This window comes from Acomys russatus, chromosome 21, assembly GCF_903995435.1.
Source record: "Acomys russatus chromosome 21, mAcoRus1.1, whole genome shotgun sequence".
In the NCBI taxonomy this organism is placed as follows: domain Eukaryota; kingdom Metazoa; phylum Chordata; class Mammalia; order Rodentia; family Muridae; genus Acomys; species Acomys russatus.
In genome coordinates this window covers 39898985-39920077 of record NC_067157.1, presented here as the reverse complement: position 1 = coordinate 39920077, position 21093 = coordinate 39898985, and the positions used below count along the sequence as shown (strand labels likewise).

Genomic DNA, 21093 nt, shown 5'->3' with positions numbered 1-21093 from the left:
CACCCTATGGGGAGCATTGACTATTCTTGCAGAGGACCCAGGTGTGACTCCTGGAAACTACATGGTGGCTAAGAGCTCTGTCACTCCAGTTCCATGGCCCAGTACCCCCTGTGGGCACTAGTCACACAAGTGATGAATAGACGGCAGGCAAAACTCACACATGTTAAGGGATTGGTTCTAGACCAAAATTCCTTATCTCTACAGTAAAACAAAACAAAAAAATTTAAAAGAGGGCTGATAATTTTTCCCCGGAGACAGGGTCTCTCTCTGTAGACCAGGCTGGCCTTGAACTCATGGCAACCCGCTTGCCTCTGCCTCCCCCTCTCCCCACCCGTACTGGGATTAAAGGCATATACCACCACACCCAGCCTGGCTGATACATTTGTAAGCCTCTGTAAAAACAAAAGCTCTCATGAAGGGATGGGGGACCACAGACCAGAAAAAGAAGACATTTTACTGCATATAACCTGAGTATCCAGAAGCCTAATATATAAAGAGCTCCTAAAATTAATAAGAAAACAAAAAACTTCTTTCCTTCTGTGCTGACAAGAAATAAGCAAAGGATTTGAACCCACAATGGACAGCAGCGGAGACACAACAGAGGAGCAGGGCGATGGTGGCACCTGCCTGTTAATCTCAGCATTTGGGAGGCTAAGCAGTCAGATCTGTGTGCTCCAGGACAGCCAGGGCTACACACACACAGAAATATTGTCTCCAACCCTCACTGCAAATCAGACAACAAACAAGCCTCTCCAAACTAAAATAAACCACCAGTAAAATTGTAAACAATAAAAGGGGCAAAAGGAACCCTGACACGGTGACTTGGTCTCTAAAACAATAAGAAATTTAAAGTCTGATGCAAGTGCAGAGAATTTGAGGCCCTGTCTTTAAAAACTAATAATAATAATAATAATAATAATAATAATAATAATAATAATAAGAAGCAAGGTGTAGTACATCTGGCTGGTGAGTCCACAAGTATGAGGTACAGTCTTTATATTTTCAGAATAAGATGTTTATTCTGTTGTCTGAGTTTTGGGTGGTTTTTGGTTGGTTGTTTTCCGAGACAGGGTTTCCCTGTGTAGACTTGGTTGTTCTGAAATAGTTCTATAGACCAGGCTGTCCTCGAACTCAGAGTTCCACCTGCCTGCCTCTGCCTCCTGAGTGCTGAGATTAACGGTCTGCTCCACCACTGCCTGGCAAGATGCTTGTTACAACAAAGTTTAAACAGAAGAGGTGTGTAATGGTACACACCTCTAACCTCAGCATTCAGGAGGTAAAGGCAGGAAGATAGGTGTAAGCTCAGAGCCAGTCTAAAAAAGAAAAAGAAAAGACTGAAAACAAACAAACAAACAACAACAACACCCTAAAAGTAGTCATAATCTTCCTCTCAAGTAGTTTGGACCCGTGAGGAAGTACGTAAATCCCAAGGTGAACATAAGGCGGAAAAGCACAAGGTGCAGGGGAAAGCGCCACAACCAACTTCAAGGAAATGTTAGTGAGTGGCCTTAGGTGGTGTGGGTGAGGAATTGGGAGCAAGGAGCTTGGTATAGAAGCCATCACGTGAGACTACTGGTGCTGACAATGGTCACTAAGCAGCTTGCTAGGTCTTTTCTCAGTACCCAAATCTAAGAGACAAAGCTTGGGACCAAGGGCGGACCATGCCACCGCATTAGCTTCTAGGTACAAGAGTTTTCTCGGTCGCTTGTAGCCATAACCCACTTGGGTTCCCCTTTCTTTGTATCCCGGAGCCGCTGGATAATGCTTCCAGGCCGTTGGCCACCTCTGTCCTGCACAAGCCGTGCAAATAAGCGGAAAAAACCCAAACTCTTTGGACTACAAATCCCAGAATGCAACGTTAAGGTTAAGGTTAGAACGTGATCACCCAAGAGCCACTAAGAGGACCATCGTGCAACGGTCTCCGAAGTAGGCGGGCTCCATGAGGAGACCGCCCAGTGTTTCTTAGGCAACTCCAATCCCGCTACAGAATGCACTTCCGCTTCCGCCTTGGCGAAGAGCGTCTACTTAGGCGTCGCCGTGTCGTCTTGCTCCCGCGCCGGCACGAGTAGAGGTTTCGTGTGGCGGCGTCGGCGGCGGCGTCTCTCTCATTTGAACGCTGAGAGCGACAGCTTCTCGTCTGCGGCCTGATCTCTAAACCTAGAGCAAAGCGGCGAGATGACTGACCGGTACACCATCCACAGCCAGCTGGAGCACCTGCAGTCCAAGTACATCGGCACGGGCCACGCCGACACCACCAAGTGGGAATGGCTTGTGAACCAACACCGGGACTCCTACTGCTCCTACATGGGTCACTTCGACCTCCTCAACTACTTCGCCATTGCGGAGAATGAGAGCAAAGCGCGCGTGCGCTTCAACCTGATGGAGAAAATGCTGCAGCCCAGCGGGCCACCGGCGGACAAGCCCGAGGAGAACTGAGGCGAGCGTCTGCCAGTCTTCCCCATGTGCCAGCAGTGCCGATCCTCCTTGCTCCTGCTTCTCCACGTTCTGTGTCGGGTGTCTCGCCTGACCTGCTGACCTATGGACGATTCCGAACAAGTCATCGAGAGACTGTCGGGTCCACTGGGAACTGTGTGGAAGGAGCGGTCCAAGAATCGGCAAGCGAGGGAGAAGACTGAACGGGAGTGATGACGAAAAGTCCTGGCTTCTCGATAGTTGATTGTCGTTCGTTGCCTTTTTTATAAAGTTTACGATGTGTCCTATCTTTTGGTGTGGATTGCTTTGTTCCTTAGGAGGGATGTGGGGAGGGTTCTGGGGGCCAGAGTTTCGAGAGACTATGAATAGGTAATGGGGGTGGAAGCATAGGGCAAACGTTCATTGCCAAGTCCTTAAGGCCGTCATACACACTTTTTTTTTTTTTTTTTTTTTTTTGGTTTTTCGAGACAGGGTTTCTCTGTGTAGCCTTGGCCATCCTGGACTCACTTTGTAGACCAGGCTGGCCTCGAACTCACAGGGGATCCGCCTGTCTCTGCCTCCCGAGTGCTGGGAATAGAGGCGTGCACCACCACGCCCGGCTCTGTCATACACACTTTTATCACATTCCCTCACCTAGATTTTTTTTTTTTAAATGCCTACAGGGTCAGGTCCCAAAACCCTTCAAGCAAAGAAGTTTTCCACATCCCATTCCTACCCATGGGCCCAAGACTTACTGAAAGAAAAGCATAAAAACAATGTGAATCTTCAGCGTGGTGGTGCTCGCCTTTACTCCCAGCACCCAAGAGGCACAGTCTGGGGGACTGTATCAAGATCATGACAAAATAGATGGTACACACCTTTAATCCCAGTGCTCCTGAGGCAGAGGCGGGAGGATCACAAGTGTAAGGCCAGCGTGGTCTACAAATGTAATTTCAGCACTGCCAGGGCTACACAGAGAAGCCGTGTCTTAAACCACCACCCTTCCACTCCAGCCCTACAAACAATATGGCTGGAAGGGGTGAGCTGCAGAAAGCACCAGGGCAACAAGAGGAAGTGGAGGCTGGTTTTTATGTGGGTTATAGCTGTTGCTATTCAGAGATGGGAAAACTGAATATATTCTTTTTTTTTTTTTTTTTTCCGAGACAGGGTTTCTCTGTGTAGCCTTGGCCATCCTGGACTCACTTTGTAGACATGGCTGGCCTTGAACTCACAGCGATCCGCCTGCCTCTGCCTCTGCCTCCCAAGTGCTGGGATTAAAGGCGTGTGCCACCACGCCCGGCTTGAATATATTCTTAAGTAATTTAAAAATAACAGTAGCTGGGCGTGGTGGTGCCTTTAATCCCAAAAACGGGGAGGCAGAGGCAATCGGATTGTTGAGTTCACAGCCGGCCTGGTCAACATAGTGAGTTCAGGACAGCCAGGGTTATTAGGGATACCCTGTTTCAAACAAACAATCTAAGCAACAGTGGTGGATTTCAGGAAAGCTGGCTCTAAGGTAAAGAGTTCTTCCTATGCAAGCACAGGAACTTGAGTTCAAATTTCCACTACCCGTGTAAAAATCCAGGTGTAGCTCTATGGGCATATAACCCTTGCATTGTGAAGAGTTGAGACAAAAAGACAGCTGGGATTTCTGGCTGCCTTCATAGCTCCAGGTTCAGAGAAAGACCCCCATCTCAAGAAAATAAGGAGGGCGCGTACTGAAGACACTGCTCTTCCAGAGGTCCTGAGTTCCATTACCTGCAACCACGCTGTGGCTCACAAGCATCTATACTGGGATCTGCTGCCCTCTTCTGGCATGCAGGTGTACATGCAGACTGATCATTCATACCTGTAAAAGAAAGAACAGGGGAGGGTGGGCTGAAGAGATGGGTATATGGGTAAGAACTGGCGGTTCCTCCAGAAGAGCCTGTCTTGCTCCTCAGCACCAACATGGCAGCTCACAATCCTCTCTGACTCCAGTCCAGTTGATCCACTAACATTTCAGGCATCTATGAACACCAGACAGACATGCACATACATGCAGGAAAATGTGTGTGTGTGTGTGCATAAACATCTTATACACATTTCCATCTTTGCAACAGATGGAAATCATTACAGAGAAGCACAACCAATCAAGATGGCAGAATTCCGGAGCCCAATCACAACCCATACACTTACCACTCTCTCCAAGGCTCCGGACATTTCTGAAGAGGGCACAGAAATACTGTGTAAGTCCCAGAGGGTCAGGGAATGTGCTGTGAGAGTGCCTCCTAGGAATGTCAAGCTATACTCATAAAGTCTCACCAACATGGCAGCCTAAAGATGAACTGAGAGCAAGGGCAACAACAGTAGCCATCCTAAAGTGGACAGACTGAGCAGGTTGTATTCGTGTATTTAGGGTGCAAATGTATGTATGTATGTATGTATGTATGTATGTATGTATGTATGTATGCATGCATGTAACAACAATGAAAAGTGGGCACGGATTTAAAAGAGAGCAAGGAGGAGTATATGAGATGGTTTGGAGGGAGGAAAGGAAAGAGGGAAATTATATATTATAATTCCTCCCAAAATAAAAAGTAAAATGGAACAACAACAACAAAAAAACTAAGATGAGAATAATGAAGTAAAACGATTGACATCTTCCTCTGGCCTCGTGTGTGCATGGATCCACACACGTGTGCCACATGAGTGCATATACCACACTCAAACAATGAAACACTTCAGATATCTCTATCTCTATAGCTATCTATCTATCTATATCTTTCAAAACAGTTTACTGAGAAGAATGGCTCCTAAAATACTCTTTCACATATTTCTTCAGTATCTCGCTTTAATAGAAGTCAGCTGGATTTTCAAACTGGCTTCTACCCTCAAACTGTTGGGGTAGGAAGTTGGTGGAACTGCTTTTAAAGATACACCCTTTACATTTTTGTTTTGTTGTGTTATGTTTGGGTTCAAACTCAGGGATGGTAACATCTTTACCCACTGAGGGGTCTTAGGGTTCCCAAAATTCATTTGTAGTAATTTGCAGTATGGAAGAAATGATTAGCCTTTTCAAGTAGTTGTCCATATTCTTTATTGATACTTTAGGACAACCCAGCATTCATAGCTTTAAAATCCAAGTTATAATATGCAATAGAAAGCTAAATCAATAACCTTGATGCACCGGGCAGTGGTGGTGCACGCCTTTATTCCCAGCACTTGGGAGGCAGAGGCAGGTGGATCTCTGTGAGTTCCAGACCAGCCTGGACTACAGAGTGAGTTCCAGGACAGCCAGAGCTGTTACAGAGAGAAACACTGTCTTGAAAAAACAAAAACAAACAAACAAACAACAAAAAAATCCTTGATGCTTTTTTTTACATTAAAATTCATTCACCTGTTTTGAACTATGAAATTTACCCCTTTGAACCCAGACATTAGAATATCTATAATCAGCCTGGTATGGTGGCACATGCCTTTAATCCCAGTACTCTCGGGAGGCAGGCAGATCTCTGTGAGTTTGAGGCCAGCCTGGTTGACAAAGAGAGTTCCAAGGATAGCCAGGTCTATTACACAGAGAAACCCTGTCTTGAAAAACAAAACAAAACAAAACAACAACAAAGATCTATAATTAATTACTTGGACAGTATTAGCTCACTGAGTCTATTAGGCTTCCAAATGATGACAAATTTATATGCATAAAAATATCATGCTTATTGGTAATCACCCCATGTCTCATCAGGAGTGTATTGAGAAGCTGCAGAACTTGATGCTGTTTCAGCTTTCATTTCAAACGCTTGAAATCTCACCAATAGTAAAGAGGTAATTTTCCCTGAAGTACCAGGCCCAATTGATTCATTTTCAAGAACAAATGTGCCAAATGCCTAAGTCTGAAAGCTACATGCGGCTGGGCATGCGGCTCTATAGCTGAGTGTTTACCTGTGCGCGCAGGCCCCCTGGGCTTGGCCCCCAGCACTGTGAACATAATGAGACCAACAGTGAAAAGTTGCTTCTTTCATAGGAAAAATGGAGTCTTGGAAGAAGTTCTGCTCCCAGCTCAGATAAGCGCAGTTAGCATCGTTGGGAGACGATATGGATGCTTTTATGCATAGTACTAATTTTACCACCTAGCAGGTCTTCAAGGGCAAACATGTCATAAATTAGCGGTCTTATTGCTTTATCGAGGACTCTCTCTCCCTGCAAATGCTGTATATAGCCCAGGATGGCTTCAATGACTAACAATTCATAATTCTCATGCCTGGGCCTCTTGAGTGCTGGGATTACAGGCATACCTCCTTGCCTGCCTTTCAGCACAGACACTCATAAATAAAACACTTCTGGCTGTTTTTACTGAGCAGGCGAGGCAGCGTCTACCCATTACTAGTGTAATTTTAATGCCATTGTCTTGAGGCACATAATCACTTTCATTGACGTTGCTTGTGTATAGTCTGTGCAAATATTAACTGTGAAGAACGTTAATAAACTCCAGTTTTTATTGTGAGAAGAAGCTAACTTTATACATCTGACTTTATATATCCGATTCCCTGAAATGCCTTTCACAGCAATTTTCCTGATTTTCCTGAGTGACTGATGGTAGATTAAATAATAGTTACTTGAGTATTTGACAGACATTTTCTCAAAAATGAGTGAAATGAGCCATCACTTCGGGAAAGCCACTAAATTGCTACTTCAGAGGGTCCCCGTGGATGCTGCACTGACAGTAGACAGGCAAAGTGAAAGAGAGCAGATTGTAAGTGTTCATGCAATTAAAGTGTCAACACTAATGCACCACTCCACCCCCGCTCACCTCGGAGAGTAAAAGTTAGATGGCAAATCGCCATTTTATAAAACTTGATATATAGGACTATGAACTGTTGTTCAAGTGAACTCTTGTTAGAGGCCGCAGCAACGGGACTGGGACAGATGACAGCTTGCACTGGGGAGAAAGAGAAAAGGCCTGGATCTACAGAGTAGAAAAACATGTGTGCTAAGCCAGTGGGACTCAACCTTTGGGTTGAAAACCCTTTCGGGGGTCCAACAACCCTTTCACAGGGGTCACCTGAAAACACAGATATTTACATTACTATTCATAACAGTTCGTAAAATTATAGTTATGAGGCAGCAAAAAAAAAAAAAAAAAAAAAAGAGGAATTGTATTAAAGAGTAACCACATGAGGATGGTTGAGAACTACCGTGCTAAACTAAGGAATGTATACATTCAAAACTGCAAGTCCCCTTGCAGTCCCTTGAGAAGGGACTTAGTAATTCAGAGAAAGGTTTCCATAAGCTAGCTAGGGTTTGTACTGTAAAATGGACACAAAGTGAGATTTTAGTCTGTTTCACTAACTGATTTATTTCAAGCTTCGCGAACATTGTCTTCCGGCATATCCCAAAGTGTTCAGTAAGTGCTGAGTGCTCCGTGTGGGAAGAGAGGACTTAGTGCGGATAATCTACTGTGATTCCTGTGCATCAAGCACTGCCTGCTTTCACCAAGACAGGCAAATACCGAAGAAGCAGAGCACGGAGAGCATCTTCCCATCACGGTAGTCCCGGCTAGCATGGGGACTCCATGTATGAGGAACGCTTCACAGTTTAGTTTACACAATCTTCATTTAACACATGGAAGAGACTCAGAAAAATTGATTTGCCTAGAGTTATAGCATAATAGCTGAGCCTGGATATCGCTATAATAGCAATAGCAATAGCAATAATAATAGAACATGCATTATTATTACCTGAACATGTATTATTAGTGTTAGTAGCTAATCATGGATGATTATTATTACTAGTTGTGCTTGTTAGTTTTCTGTCAAATTGATACAAACTAGCATCATCGAGGAAGAAGGAACCCTGACTGAGAAACAGCCCCCATCAGACTGGCCTGCAGGCATGTGTGTGATTCGTTATTGATGCGGGAGGACCCACCCACTGTGGGTGGTGCCATCCCTAGACAGGTGGTCCTGGAAGAGATAAGAAAGAGAGTTGAGGGCTGGAGAGATAGCTCAGTGGTTAAGAGCACTGGCTGCTTTTCCAATATGAATATGACACCTAACAAACTGTAACTCCAGTTCCAGAGGATCTGATGACCTGTCCTGGCTGCTGTGGGCACCTGGTATACAAGCATGCATGAAAGCAAAATATACATACACATAATAGATTACACACACACACACACACACACACACACACACACACACACACTAGATTATATCTATATTTGAGACAGGGTTTCTCTGTGTAGCTTTGGCTGCCCTGGACTCGCTTTGTAGACCAAGCTGGCCTCAAACTCACAGTGATCCACCTGCCTCCGCTTCCCAAGTGCTGGGATTAAAGGTGCATGCTCCCACTCCCAGCTTACATAAATAATATTTTAAAGCATTAATTAAAAAAAAAAACCCCAAAGATAAAGAAAGGTAGCTTAGGCTAAGCCCGAGTAGAAAGTCAGTCAGCAACATCACCTGCTTTCCCCTTCATCTATTTATTACCTTTGGGTTCCTGCCTTGAGTAGTTGCCCTGACTTACCTTCATGGTGGACTATAAGCTGTATGGTGGAATACACTCTTCCCTCCCCGGGTTGCTTTTGGTTATAGAAAGCAAGCTAGAACATTGGCTAAGACTAGATTATCGTTATTAACTAAGTCTGGATCCCAACCAGCTCTTCTAGCTGCAAAGTCCCTATGTCAACCACATAAATGCTCCCAATTAGATTTGATACAGAAAAACAATATTGGAATAATGTAGGGCTTTTTGTTGGTGGTGGTAGTAGTGGTTTTTATTTTGTTTGTTTTTAGACAGGGTCACGCTCTATAGCCCTGGTTGGCCTAGAACACACAGTGTAGACCAGGCTGGCGTGGAACTCACAAGGATCTGCTTACCTCCTCCTCTCAGGGGCTAGGACTGAAGGAGTGTACATCTGGCCCAACTCATCAGTTATTATTTCAGACTTTAAAGATAGAAATATTTTGTGTTTTGTTTTGAGACAGGGTTTCTCTGTGTAACGTTGGCTGTCTTGAACACACAAATCTCCACTTGCCTCTATCTCCCAGAGTACTGGGATCAAGGGCACTTGCCACTACTGCCCTGCTCATTTGTACTGAGGAGTAAGGGACCAGATGAAATACTTCATCTAGATAAACCCAAACTGTATATATATTTATCAGTAAGACTGACAACAACACTCAGAGTTGGGAAGATAGTTTTGTGCTGAAAATTTCCATTCAAGTATCTGAAAGTAAAGTGCATCCCAGAAGTTAAACCGCAGTCCTAATAAATCGAGTGTTTTCAGAAATCTTAGAGTAATATCTTCAACAACCACATGAGGGCAGTAGAGGATAGGCGTTACTTTCCTGAAGGGCTCTGAACAAAAGATTCCTGTAACTTCAGACCTGAATCAAGTTTCTGTCCCTACTCACCAGGCTTCTGCAGCTTGGAAAGTGCTTGGTAAACTATAGTGCACCCGGCGGGCCAGTTTTCCTGAGATTAAACCCGTATCATCCTTTTCTTTATAGATCACTGTGGCTAATTCACAGGACAGATGAAATCCAGATCCTGCTCTTGAGAATGTAAGTTGGCAACCTAGACACAGCTGCATGAAATAACTGATCCTTGGCAGGCAGTGCTAAGTGCTAACGATGTAGACTGAATTCCCAGCAGAGTATTACCACCACCCAAGGAAGGAAAATCAAATCTGCCTTCTCCACTTCAAAACTGTTCTACTATTGTTTTTTGTTCATTTGTTATTTTTGAAATAGGGTCTTGCTATGTTATTTCTTGCCCTGAGATTATAGGCATGTCTATCACGGCAGGCTCCACACTCCTAACTCTTACCTGACTCTTTCCTTTATAAAACGGAGTCTCATGCTGCTCGGGTGCTGCCCTTGGACTCCGACCCTCCTTCTTTGCCTCATAAGTTTTGAGGTTGCAGATATGCACCACCATGCCTGGCTTATTACTTTTTTTTTTTTTTTTTAAGATTTATTTATTTATCATTTACCTGCAGGCCAGAAGAGGGCACCAGCTCTCATTATAGATGGTTATGGGTCACCATGTGCTTTCTGGGAATCGAACTCAGGACCTTTGGAAGAACAGCCAGTGCTCTTACCCTCTGAGCCATTTTTCCAACCTCTTATTACTTCTTACTATGGTTTAGGTTTAAAGGGATTCCTAGTCTTTAGTCCTTGCTTTTATAAGGCTAGAAAAAGAAGTTCCAAGTCCTAGGACAATAGCAATTATGTTTGTATTTGTCTAGTGTCACTCTACCAAAAATGTACCTAGTGTGACCTTTTTTAGTATTTTCAGCAGACCTAAGCAGGCTATTACTACGACATTGCACCAATAAACAAGCACATTTTGGTTGTTTGCCTGTTATCACTGGGCAAGCCAGCAGCTGGCTACCCTGTGATCTTGTTCTAACATCCAGGCTCTAGAGCAGGGTTTTACATAATCCCAATTCTTTGAAAATTTGTTGGCAGTTCTTCTTTAGGGTGGGGAGTAGGGTGGAAGGATTGTTTGGTACTTAAAGAATTTCAGGGAAGCAGAGGCAGGCAGCTCTCTGTGAGTTTGAGGCCAGCTTGGTCTACAGATTGAGCTCCAGGACAGCTAGGTCTGCACAGAGAAACCCCATCTCAACAAAACAAAACAAACCTTCAAAGAACAACAAAAAGACATCTCAGAACAGAAAAATGAGCCGGGCATGGTGGCACACGCCTTTGATCCCAGCACTCGGGAGGCAGAGGCGGGCGGATCGCTATGAGTTCGAGGCCAGCCTGGTCTACAAAGTGAGTCCAGGATGGCCAAGGCTACACAGAGAAACCCTGTCTCGAAAAACCAAAGGGAAAAAAAAAAAACAATTTAAAAGTATTAGAAAGAGCAGGGCATGGTGGTACACGCTTTTAATCCCAGCACTCAGGAAGCAGAGGCAAGCTGATTTCTGTCAATTGGAGGCCACTTGATCTACTTAATGAGACCCTACCTTAAAAAAGAATATCAGGGAAAATGAGACATTAATTATATTCCATAATTTGGTATGTAAGGTTCATTCTTTTCCAGGACAATAGTAAGAAAAAGAAAAGATAAAAAGGCAGTGTTCCTGAGGATTCTGTTTTTTGTTTGTTTGTTTTTGTTTTGTTTTTTTGAGACAGGGTTTCTCTGTGGAACCCTGGCTGTCCTGGACTCTATAGACCAGGCTGGCCTCGAATTCACAGCAATCTGCCTGTCTCTGCCTCCCAAGTGCTGGGATTAAAGGCGTGGGCCACCACGCCCAGCTTTCCTGAGCATTCTGAATGTTTGGGTTCTTTCTTACAGTCTGGGTCTGGGAGATGCTCACCAGGCAGCCTCAGCGAGGTGACAATTTACTTAGCTTTTCTTTCAGAATCTCCACATCTTTCTTACAGCCCCCCACCCCCACATGTGTGTCTTTGTGCCACCTAACTCTGAAATGGTGAAGGCTGTCCAAGGGGATTGGTACTGGTATAAGAATCCATCTGGGGATAGAAAAAGATTCTACTGCCAAGAGCCTTTTGGAGCATTGCCCCTTTGATCTCAGTTGCCTCCAGTCCTGCTTAATCCTCACTTCTTCCTGTCCTGTCTGCTGTTCTCAGCTGTGCCCAGCCTGTACTCTCATCATTTCTGTCCTCTCTGCTTCTGAGAGTCTTAGCTTTGTTTCCTCCATGTCTTTTCACAAAGACAGTGGCCTTCAAAGAAGACATGTCTTCATGAAAAAAAAAAAAAAAAAAAAGAGAGAGATAGGAGAGAGAGAGTAAGTAGAGAGGACACAGTAGGTAATTTTTGGTGCTGTAGTGCAACTTAAAGAGCTTACGAGGGCTGGAGAGATGGCTTAGAGGTTAAGAGCACTGGCTGCTCTTCCAAAGGTCCTGAGTTCAACTCCCAGCAACCATATGATGGCTCTCAACCATCTATAATGAGATCTAGTTTTCTCTTATGGCCCGCAGGTATTACATGGAGGCAGAATACTGTATATATAATAAATAAATCTTTTTTAAAAAGGTTGCAAGTTCTCACTCCCTCACCCTCCTGCTCTTTATATCCAAGCTGTCAGCAGCTGATGTCTGCTGTGCTCCCTGGTTTGGATCCTCTGATGTCAGTTCCATCACTTTCTTATCTGATATTACTGATATTATACTTCATTGATTTTGATGTGGAGACAACATGGTTTGTCTTTAAAGCAAACAAACACAGCCCAAGACCTTGATCATGCAAGGTGAGGGCTCTAGTACGTCTCAGCTCTACCGCCAGCTGAAGTATTTTTTATAATTAAAAAATAAACATAGAAAGTAGTAACATATTCCTTCTCTTCCAAATTAACAAGCATTTATCTTTATTGACTTTCCTACTTTATTTTAAAATGAGCTATGTATTTTAAAAATAAGTTATGTATGTGTGTCATGCACGTGTGTGCATGGCACCCTACTTTCAAGAAGCAAAATAAAAAAAAGAACTGCAGAGAAAATTAATGTCTCCTTTAACCTCTCTTGTCCCAGCATTTCCTCTCTCCACACAGCCGTCTGCTAAAGCAATCATTTACTTCTGGGAGCATTGACATACATTTATTTGTATCTAGAAACTCTCATCATCATCACCATCTTCATCTTCATCACTACCATCATCATCACCATCACCATCACCACCACCACCACTTGTTGCTGTTAATTTATCAGTATTGCCTAATGAATGTCCCACGTCGAGTACCACTTGTTGTTAATTTACCAGTAGGGTCTAATAATGTTTACTATCAAGACTATAATTATTATTACAGCAGTATAACCTGCTGGCAATCAATAAAGACACAGACACTTGTTATATTTTAAAATAGTCTTAGGTAACCTGGGGCAAGGCAGATATTAGTCCCCTAAACTACTTCCCGTAGTGGGGAAAGAATGAGATCCCTGCCCCAATCCCATGTCATCTGCTTCTAATAATTTCTATCAAGCTACTTCCCATCCATAATCCCAGATACTTGCTAATGTTCTTCATCTGGGCCAAATCTCCATCCATGCCAGCCGTGTGCTTCTCCTGGACCTAACCCATGCTGGCCGTCCTTCTTCCTATTCTCCTCCAGTCTCTCATCTTCCCAAGATCCTCTGTCTCCCCATGCCCGGGAACCTTAGCCATGCCTATCTAATTTGCCCTGCCCAGGTGTGATGGCCTTTTATTAATCAGCATCAAAATATATCAGATCAACACCCACCACCACCATCATCACCACCATCAATCAGGAATTATGATTCTGTTTATGGAACTATGCAAATAAAATCAATGGTTTTTCAAGAAGCAAAACAAATAATTAATTTATTTCCTTGGTTTCATGTCTGTCACTGTGATAAAAATAGCCTGACAAAGGCAGCTTAAGGGAGAAGGGTTTACTTTGGCTTACCTTGTCTCAAAAAACCAACACCAGCCGGGCGGTGGTGGCGCACGCCTTTAATCCCAGCACTCAGGAGGCAGAGGCAGGCGGATCGTTGTGAGTTTGAGGCCAGCCTGGTCTACAAAGCCAGTCTAGCACAGCCAAGGCTACACAGAGAAACCCTATCTCAAAAAACCATAAGAAACAAACAAACAAACAAAAAACCAACACCACCAACAAAAAGGTGGAAACAACCCACAAATCTACAAACTGAGGGATGAAGAAAGAACTCATGAAGGTGTGTAGACCACGACTTTCTTCATCCACAGAAAAGAGTCAGGTTCTGGGAGACAGTTCTGGATGCAGGATGCTAACAGAAGCACAGGGACCTGTGTTTGGATCTCTTGTAACATGTAAAAGGCTGACACAACACTGTGAACTTCTGTCCCTAGAGCTGGGGAAACAGAGACAGGAGGATCTCTGGGGCTTTGGTGGCCAGCCAGTCTAGCTGATTCAGTGAGGCCAGGTTTAGTGAGAAGATGTCTTTGATGATGACAATGGTGGTGGTGGTGATGATGGTGGTGGTGATGATGGTGGTGGTGATGATGGTGGTGGTGGTGATGATGATGATGATGGTGATGATAAAGTTGGCAGGTGACTGAGGAACATACAATGCCCACCAAAACATACCTGTCCCCCAACGTGTACACAAACATATGCACACCAATATGTACTCACATACATATGTATACACACATATACGTGCACACACATACCCAAATCAGCCTAAGCAGGGACCAATTATAGACCTTTCATTGATTAGGCACTAAATGAAACTCTAATGTCCTACAATGCTTAAAGTCTGCCTATAAGCAGTTTTCATCTTCCAAGCTTAACAAGAACAGCAGTTTTATGGATTTTTTTTTTTTTTTTTTTTTTTCTGATTTCAACATTAGTTAGTTTGGTTTGTTGTTCCTCAACACCTCAGGAAGAATTACACATTTATCCTACCAGGTGACACACAGATAAACTGGGAGAAAGATAAGTCACTCAAACAACTTCATAATCTCACATAAAGTGATGCTAAGTAAATCTCAAATATACTTTTGATTGGATATGAAATGCCACAATTCTTATTTTTCCAATCACTAGTGGAAATGACTTTTAAAGCTCTTTAAAAACATTCTGGAAAAAACTGTATGTACTGTGAGCACATTCGCACCATAGCATAAACCTGGAGGTCAGAGGACACTTGAGAGAGTTTGTTGCTTCTACCCTAGGGGTACTGGGGGATTCTTGGTATTCTGTGATAGGAAACTTCACAGATAATTATTGTAGTGGAGTAAATACTCCCTCATATTTTCTTTCTTTTCTCCTTCTTTCTTTTCTCAGATAAGAGTCTTTTTTTTTTTTTCTTTTTAATCCAAGGCTGGACTTGAACTTTTTGTGTAGCCAATGGGATCATCCTGCTTTTGCTTCTTAAATGCTGAGATTATCATAGACTCTAAGACACTCAGGACCAACAGTTTTATGATTCTTTGAAGTTTTACATCATAGAGACAGGTATTTTTAATGTAGTAAGTGGGCACAGTTGCATAAAGAATCCCACACTTTGATAGAAAAGTTTTGTTTTTCTGTCTTAAATAGAATTATATTCATAAAAAAATGAGTTCTGAATATGAATGTGTTTTGTGGTCACAGCAGGAAGTTACAGGAGCTAGTCATCTGTAGTAGAAACGCCGAGGGAGGTATGTGCTGAGGTTTTCAGCTTTGTTGGTAGTTCTTGACCAGCTTGAACAAGGACTTGGAGTCAATCACCAGCAGATCACACAATCAGGCGTGGTGCCACCTGCCCAAAACCCCAACACCTGGAGGTAGACTCAGCAGGGGCAGATATTCAAAGTCATTCCTAGCTACATAACTAGTTCTAGGGCAGCCTGGAATCATTGAGACCCAGGAAAGAAAAGGAATGGGGACACACACACACACACACACACACACACACACACACACACACACACACACACACACAGAGAGAGAGAGAGAGAGAGAGAGAGAGAGAGAGAGAGAGAGAGAGAGAGAGAGAGACTGAGAAAAAGTTTTAAGAAAGGTGAATTTATTTTGTGTGAGAGATTTTTTTTTTGATGAGTCCATAGTCAAAGATTTATTCACTATTATAAGCCAGTGGCTTTATTAAATATTCTATAACAATTCAAGGCCAGCCTGGTCTACAAAGCAAGTCCAGGATAGCCAAGGCTACACAGAGAGTCCTTGTCTCAAAAAAAAAAAAAAAAAAAAAAAAAAAAAAATTCTATAACAAAATACCAACTGCATCCACCTCCAATCTGGGAGTGTTGGAAATATTTTAGTGTGAAGGTGGATGAAATGTTCAGGGTCTCAGCTGTCACCAAAAGCACATCTTGGGCTGGAAATCTAGCTCTTTTGGCAAAGGGCCTGTCACCCACAAGCATTAGGACCCTGACACTCACACAGAAGTTGAGTGTGGTGGTGCTCATCTGTACCTTCGTGCCAGGATGTGAGACAGGCAGATCTGTAGAGCCTGCTCGCCAGCCACGCAGCAGACCCTGACTCAGGACATAAGGTAGGGAACAATATGAGCCACTTGACGGTGATCTCTGCCCTCCATATGTGTGCATGTGCGTGCATGCATTCACACACACAAACACACACGCACAGGCACCTGTACATACGACCTTGTATCTTGGACTGGGGACATACTTTAGCAAGTGTTTGCTGTACTGTTGTTTGATTGACACTATTCCTGGAGAGATGAGAACAAATGTCCAGTCACTACAGATAGGGGACTGACGGCTGACCAAAGTATGGATACAGAAGTCCAACTTGGTGACCCAGACTTTTATTGTGGTTACTTACAGAAATATGGGCGGAGCGGTTACTTACAGGAGCAGAAATGACTCAGAGACAGCATTCATAGGTGACAGTTCATGAAAGCTGGAAAATGAGTGTACTACACAAGATTTAGGCAGCTCAACGGGTTGGAGAGAGTGTCCTTTTCAGACAGCTTCGTTGGTCTGAGCCTCTTGGCTAGGTAGGTAGTCCATCTCTGCTTCTTTTAGGCAGCTCAGCTTACCTGAGAGCAGCTCTCAGCAGTCTTTATTGCTTATATATGCTTGGGCAGGAATTGGCTTAATGATTCTGGTCAGTTTCAGGGACTTTTTGAAGCTATTTGCGTTGATTACTTGCTGAGCTTAAGGAGCTTCTTGGCAGGAAGGAGAGCAGTGGTTCTCAACCTTCCTAATGCTGCGACCCTTAAATACAGTTCTTCATGTTGTGGTTACCCCCAAACCATAAAATTATTTTTGTCATAACCTCATAACTAACTTGGCTACTGTTGAGAATCATAATGTAAAGATGTGACATGCAGTGTGGTCACCTTAATGGGTGACCCACAAAGGGGTCAGGATCCACAGGTTGAGAATTGCTGACTTAGAACTTTCTTTGGTTTTACCACCCTGTAAACACCCCGTGTCTTAATGAGATACCCTCCAAAATGAAAGGTTTACATCTCAAAGGAAACTGTTACGTAACACATCAAAGCCCAAGGACCTAAATTCAGTCCTGAAGGACTACACAAAAACCTGCCCCAGAAGAAAAACAAAAGTCAGGATGGGAGATGCTGAAGGGTTAAAAGCACTTCCGCTCTTGCTGCTGAGGACCAGGGTTCAATCCCCAGTACCCATGTGGCAGCTCATAAAAATTGTTTGTCACTCCCATTCCAGGGGATCTGACACTCTCTTCTGGCCTCCCTGGGCACTGCATGCACAGGTTGCTCAGATGTTCATCAGGCAAAACACTCTTACACATAAAATGATAATTAAGTTTTTAAAGAATAGATGGTATCTGAGGAATGACCCTCCCCCGCCCCCTCAGTTGTCCTCTGGCCTCCACCCGCCTGCACACAGATATGCCCACGTACATATGAACATCACATGCGTGCACGCAAAGGGACATGTTCCCAAAAATGTCATATGTACTAGTTGAAGCCAGATCTGCCTCCTAAGGCTTTTTACTTTTTTATTTTTTTCAAAGTAAGGCTTAAACATGAGGCCTTGCACATACTAGGCAAAGTATTAGGGATAGTACTTACTTTTTTTGTTTTGTTTTGTTCTCTGTGTAGCCCTGGTTGTCCTGGAGCTCACTCTGTACACCAGGCTGGCCTTGAACTTGGAGAGAGCTGCCTGCCTCTGCCTCTCGAGTGCTGGGATTGCCAGCAGAGTACTTGTCATTTTTTTAATTTCCATTTAGTTCAACACACAGATCTACTGCATACCCAATAATATGTGTACCATTCCAAGTTCATTTGAAACTCGAAGCCTATAAATTTCTTCAGCTTGGTGCTTTCATCAGAACATAGCTGATCATATCTTCCTAAGAGTGAAACACACACACACACACACACACACACACACACACACACACACACATTTATCTCAGCTTGGCTCTGTAAAGGGAAGAACTTTCTCTTTTTAAAGATTTATTTATTTATTATGTATACAGTGTTTTTGCCTGCATGTACTCCTGCACACCAGAAAAGGGAACCAGATCGGATTACAGATGGTTGTGAGCCACTATGTTGTTGCTGGGAATGGAACTGAGGACCTTCGGAAGAGCAGTCAGTGCTCTTGACCTCTGAGCCATCTCTCCAGCCCAGGAAGTTTTCTTACTACAATGCTTTTTTAAAAATATCGATAGTCCTTTTCAATTTATCTGGGTTGGGGGAAACTACTGTTTTCTGGACAAAGTTTCACTGTTTTCCAGGCTGGCCCTGAATTCCTCATACTCCCAGGCTGGCCTTGAAATATTTTTTGTTTGCTTGTTTTTTGGTTTTCTGTTTGTTCGTTCATTGTTTTTGTTTTTCTAGACAGGGCTTCTCTGTGTAGCCCTGGCTATCCTGGACTCACTTTGTAGACCAGGCTGGCCTCGAACTCACAGACATCCACTTGCCTCTGCCTTCCATGGGCTGGGATCGAAGGGTTGCACCGCTTTGCTATCTCAGCCTTGAAATTTTGATTGTCTTGCCTCAGTCCCCAGAGACCGGCGGCTCCTTTCTACTGTGATGTGTCATTTCTAGTTTAGACTGAAGCCTGCTTCTGCCTCTCAAGGTCCTTGACAATTATCAACAAAAACTGTAAAAATTGGCTCTAATTGCTTATCTATTTGTAAGTTTCAGAGAATAATATATGGCACACTCCTGCTGAGACTTTGTTCCTAACATTTGACACCGTAAACACTGCTGTAACCTGCTTCAAATTGTTGCTTCTCTTTTAACACTCCTTTCATCTTTAACACAACAGAAAACACTTTGTTTTTTAAGTCTCCATTTTGATCATAAGGTGAAATTAAATTCAAGTTCTCAGGCTCTACCTGCCTAGGAGTTTGAATAGATTTTTACTTACAATTTAATACTTGTTGAATGTTCTGTTTGAATTAATGATATATGTTCTACTTAAACAAAACTACAATATCCTGCTGGGTTTCTCTCTCCAAGAATGTTGGGGAACTGGAAATCCTCAAGCCTTTATCCTAGCCAATTAGCTGAAAATGCTTTTTCCAGCTACCTGGATACATTGTGCTCAGAACAAAACCCATTCTTCTTGTGTTTAGCTAATCAAAATGATGTCATGCTGCCCTCCCCATGGCTTCCCACCTGGTTACCTGGTTGTTACCTGGTTATGATTTTTCTTACAAAAACCTGCTTTAGAAATAGACCAGGGTCACAGTTTGACTCCCAAGTCTACTGTGTCCCTGGTCATGGTCAGTCTTTGGGTGTGGCATTCCAATAAACCATTACCGTTTCACTGAGACTGGTGCCGGAGTGGTTTGTGAGGCAATTCTTATAACAAACACCAATGGTCACTAATAATAATCAGCATACACTTTCACTATGTAGTAAACGGTACAATTCTTATGACGTTTCAGAACTTAAGCTTCCTCTGGCAATGTCTAAGCTTCAGAAGTCTTCCTGGATCAGATTACTTATGGGAAAGCCAGCATCCAATTTCAGATGCTCAGCATGTTGATATCCAACACATCATCTTTGCCATGTTCAGTGTTGAGTGAACATGACATCACTGGTGCATGACATATTACACCAAATGGCATAGTCTTTTCTTTACCCTTTGCTCTAATGTGAATATTTTTTGTTCTAGATTTTTGCTAAGTGACCGAATCTTGAATATCAGCCGTATGCAGCACATAGTGCCCAGGAGGGCATAATTTGAACTTTTCTCTGCTTTCTATGTAGATATCACTAATAACCATTTAAAACAGCATGCTGAGTTGCAAAGATAATATTAAATCTATGTTCTAAATTGGTGTCATGTCTTAATTTTTTTATGAAGAGGGATTATAGTTATGAAAAGAATGAAGCTTATCACAATTTCACGGTTAATGAAAGCCCGAGTTGTATCCATTACATGGCGTAATTACAGAAATTTCTCCTGACAAAGCTACTTACGCAAAATTACTCTCTGTGGCAATTAGAGTGTACAACAAGTTCAGCTGAGTGCTGTCTAAGCTGGCCAAGGCTGGTGGGAGATTTTCTCTTCTGACCTAGGAAGAGCCAGACTGGGGCAACTGTTTTCTTTCTTTCTTTTTTTTTTTTTTTTTTTTTTTGGTTTTTTGAGACAAGGTTTCTCTGTGTAGCCTTGGCCATCCTGGACTCACTTTGTAGACCAGGCTGGCCTCGAACTCACAGCGATCCGCCTGCCTCTGCCTCCCGAGTGCTGGGATTAAAGGCGTGCGCCACCACGCCCGGCTGTTTTCTTTATTTTTATAGTCCAGGATTTAGCATAAAACCAGTGTGTAGCAGGCAGGCAAGGAGCATTTACTGAATGTGGCTCTATGCCTAGAAATTGTCTTTCCTATTCTAATTCAGGGTTATTTAAATTGCAAAGGAAAGATACTGATTTTTCAGTGGCTGCCACTCAGACCAGAACTAGAACAGATTTCTAAATTTCTGACTGCTCAGTGTGGTCTCCTAAGGGATGCTGGTATATCCAGAAAGGTATACATCCAGATTTCCATAGCTGTGGGCTTTTGATGAAATCCTCAGTAGCGGGTATGTGTGTGATTTCAGGTAGTACAGGGAAGTGAGATCCTGGGGAAGCAAGGACATCAGATCTGGAGAAGACTAGAAGCCCTCTTTCTGAGGTACAGAGCATGCCCCCCAAAAAAACCTACAAGAAAATGCAAACAAGAGGGGCTGGTACCACATTATACAGTTCCTGGTTCAGTGCTTTTGGAGTTCTTTTCTCAGGTCTCCCTAGTCACTACCACTCTTGGGAGTGTGTTTT

At 43.3% G+C, this 21093-nt stretch overlaps 1 protein-coding gene across 1 annotated transcript; it reads left to right on the top strand.

The window, feature by feature from the left end:
* The first annotated feature begins 2005 nt into the window (after positions 1-2005).
* Positions 2006-2692, top strand: Sf3b5 (splicing factor 3b subunit 5). Its single transcript, XM_051164137.1, has one exon. It carries the CDS (start codon positions 2176-2178, stop codon positions 2434-2436), a length of 261 nt encoding a protein of 86 aa, XP_051020094.1. The 5' UTR covers positions 2006-2175; the 3' UTR covers positions 2437-2692.
* The last annotated feature ends 18401 nt before the right edge of the window (positions 2693-21093 follow it).

Coding starts and splice junctions, on each gene's coding strand:
- Sf3b5 (XM_051164137.1), top strand. CDS start 2,176: ATGACTGACCGGTACACCATCCACAGCCAGCTGGAGCACCTGCAGTCC.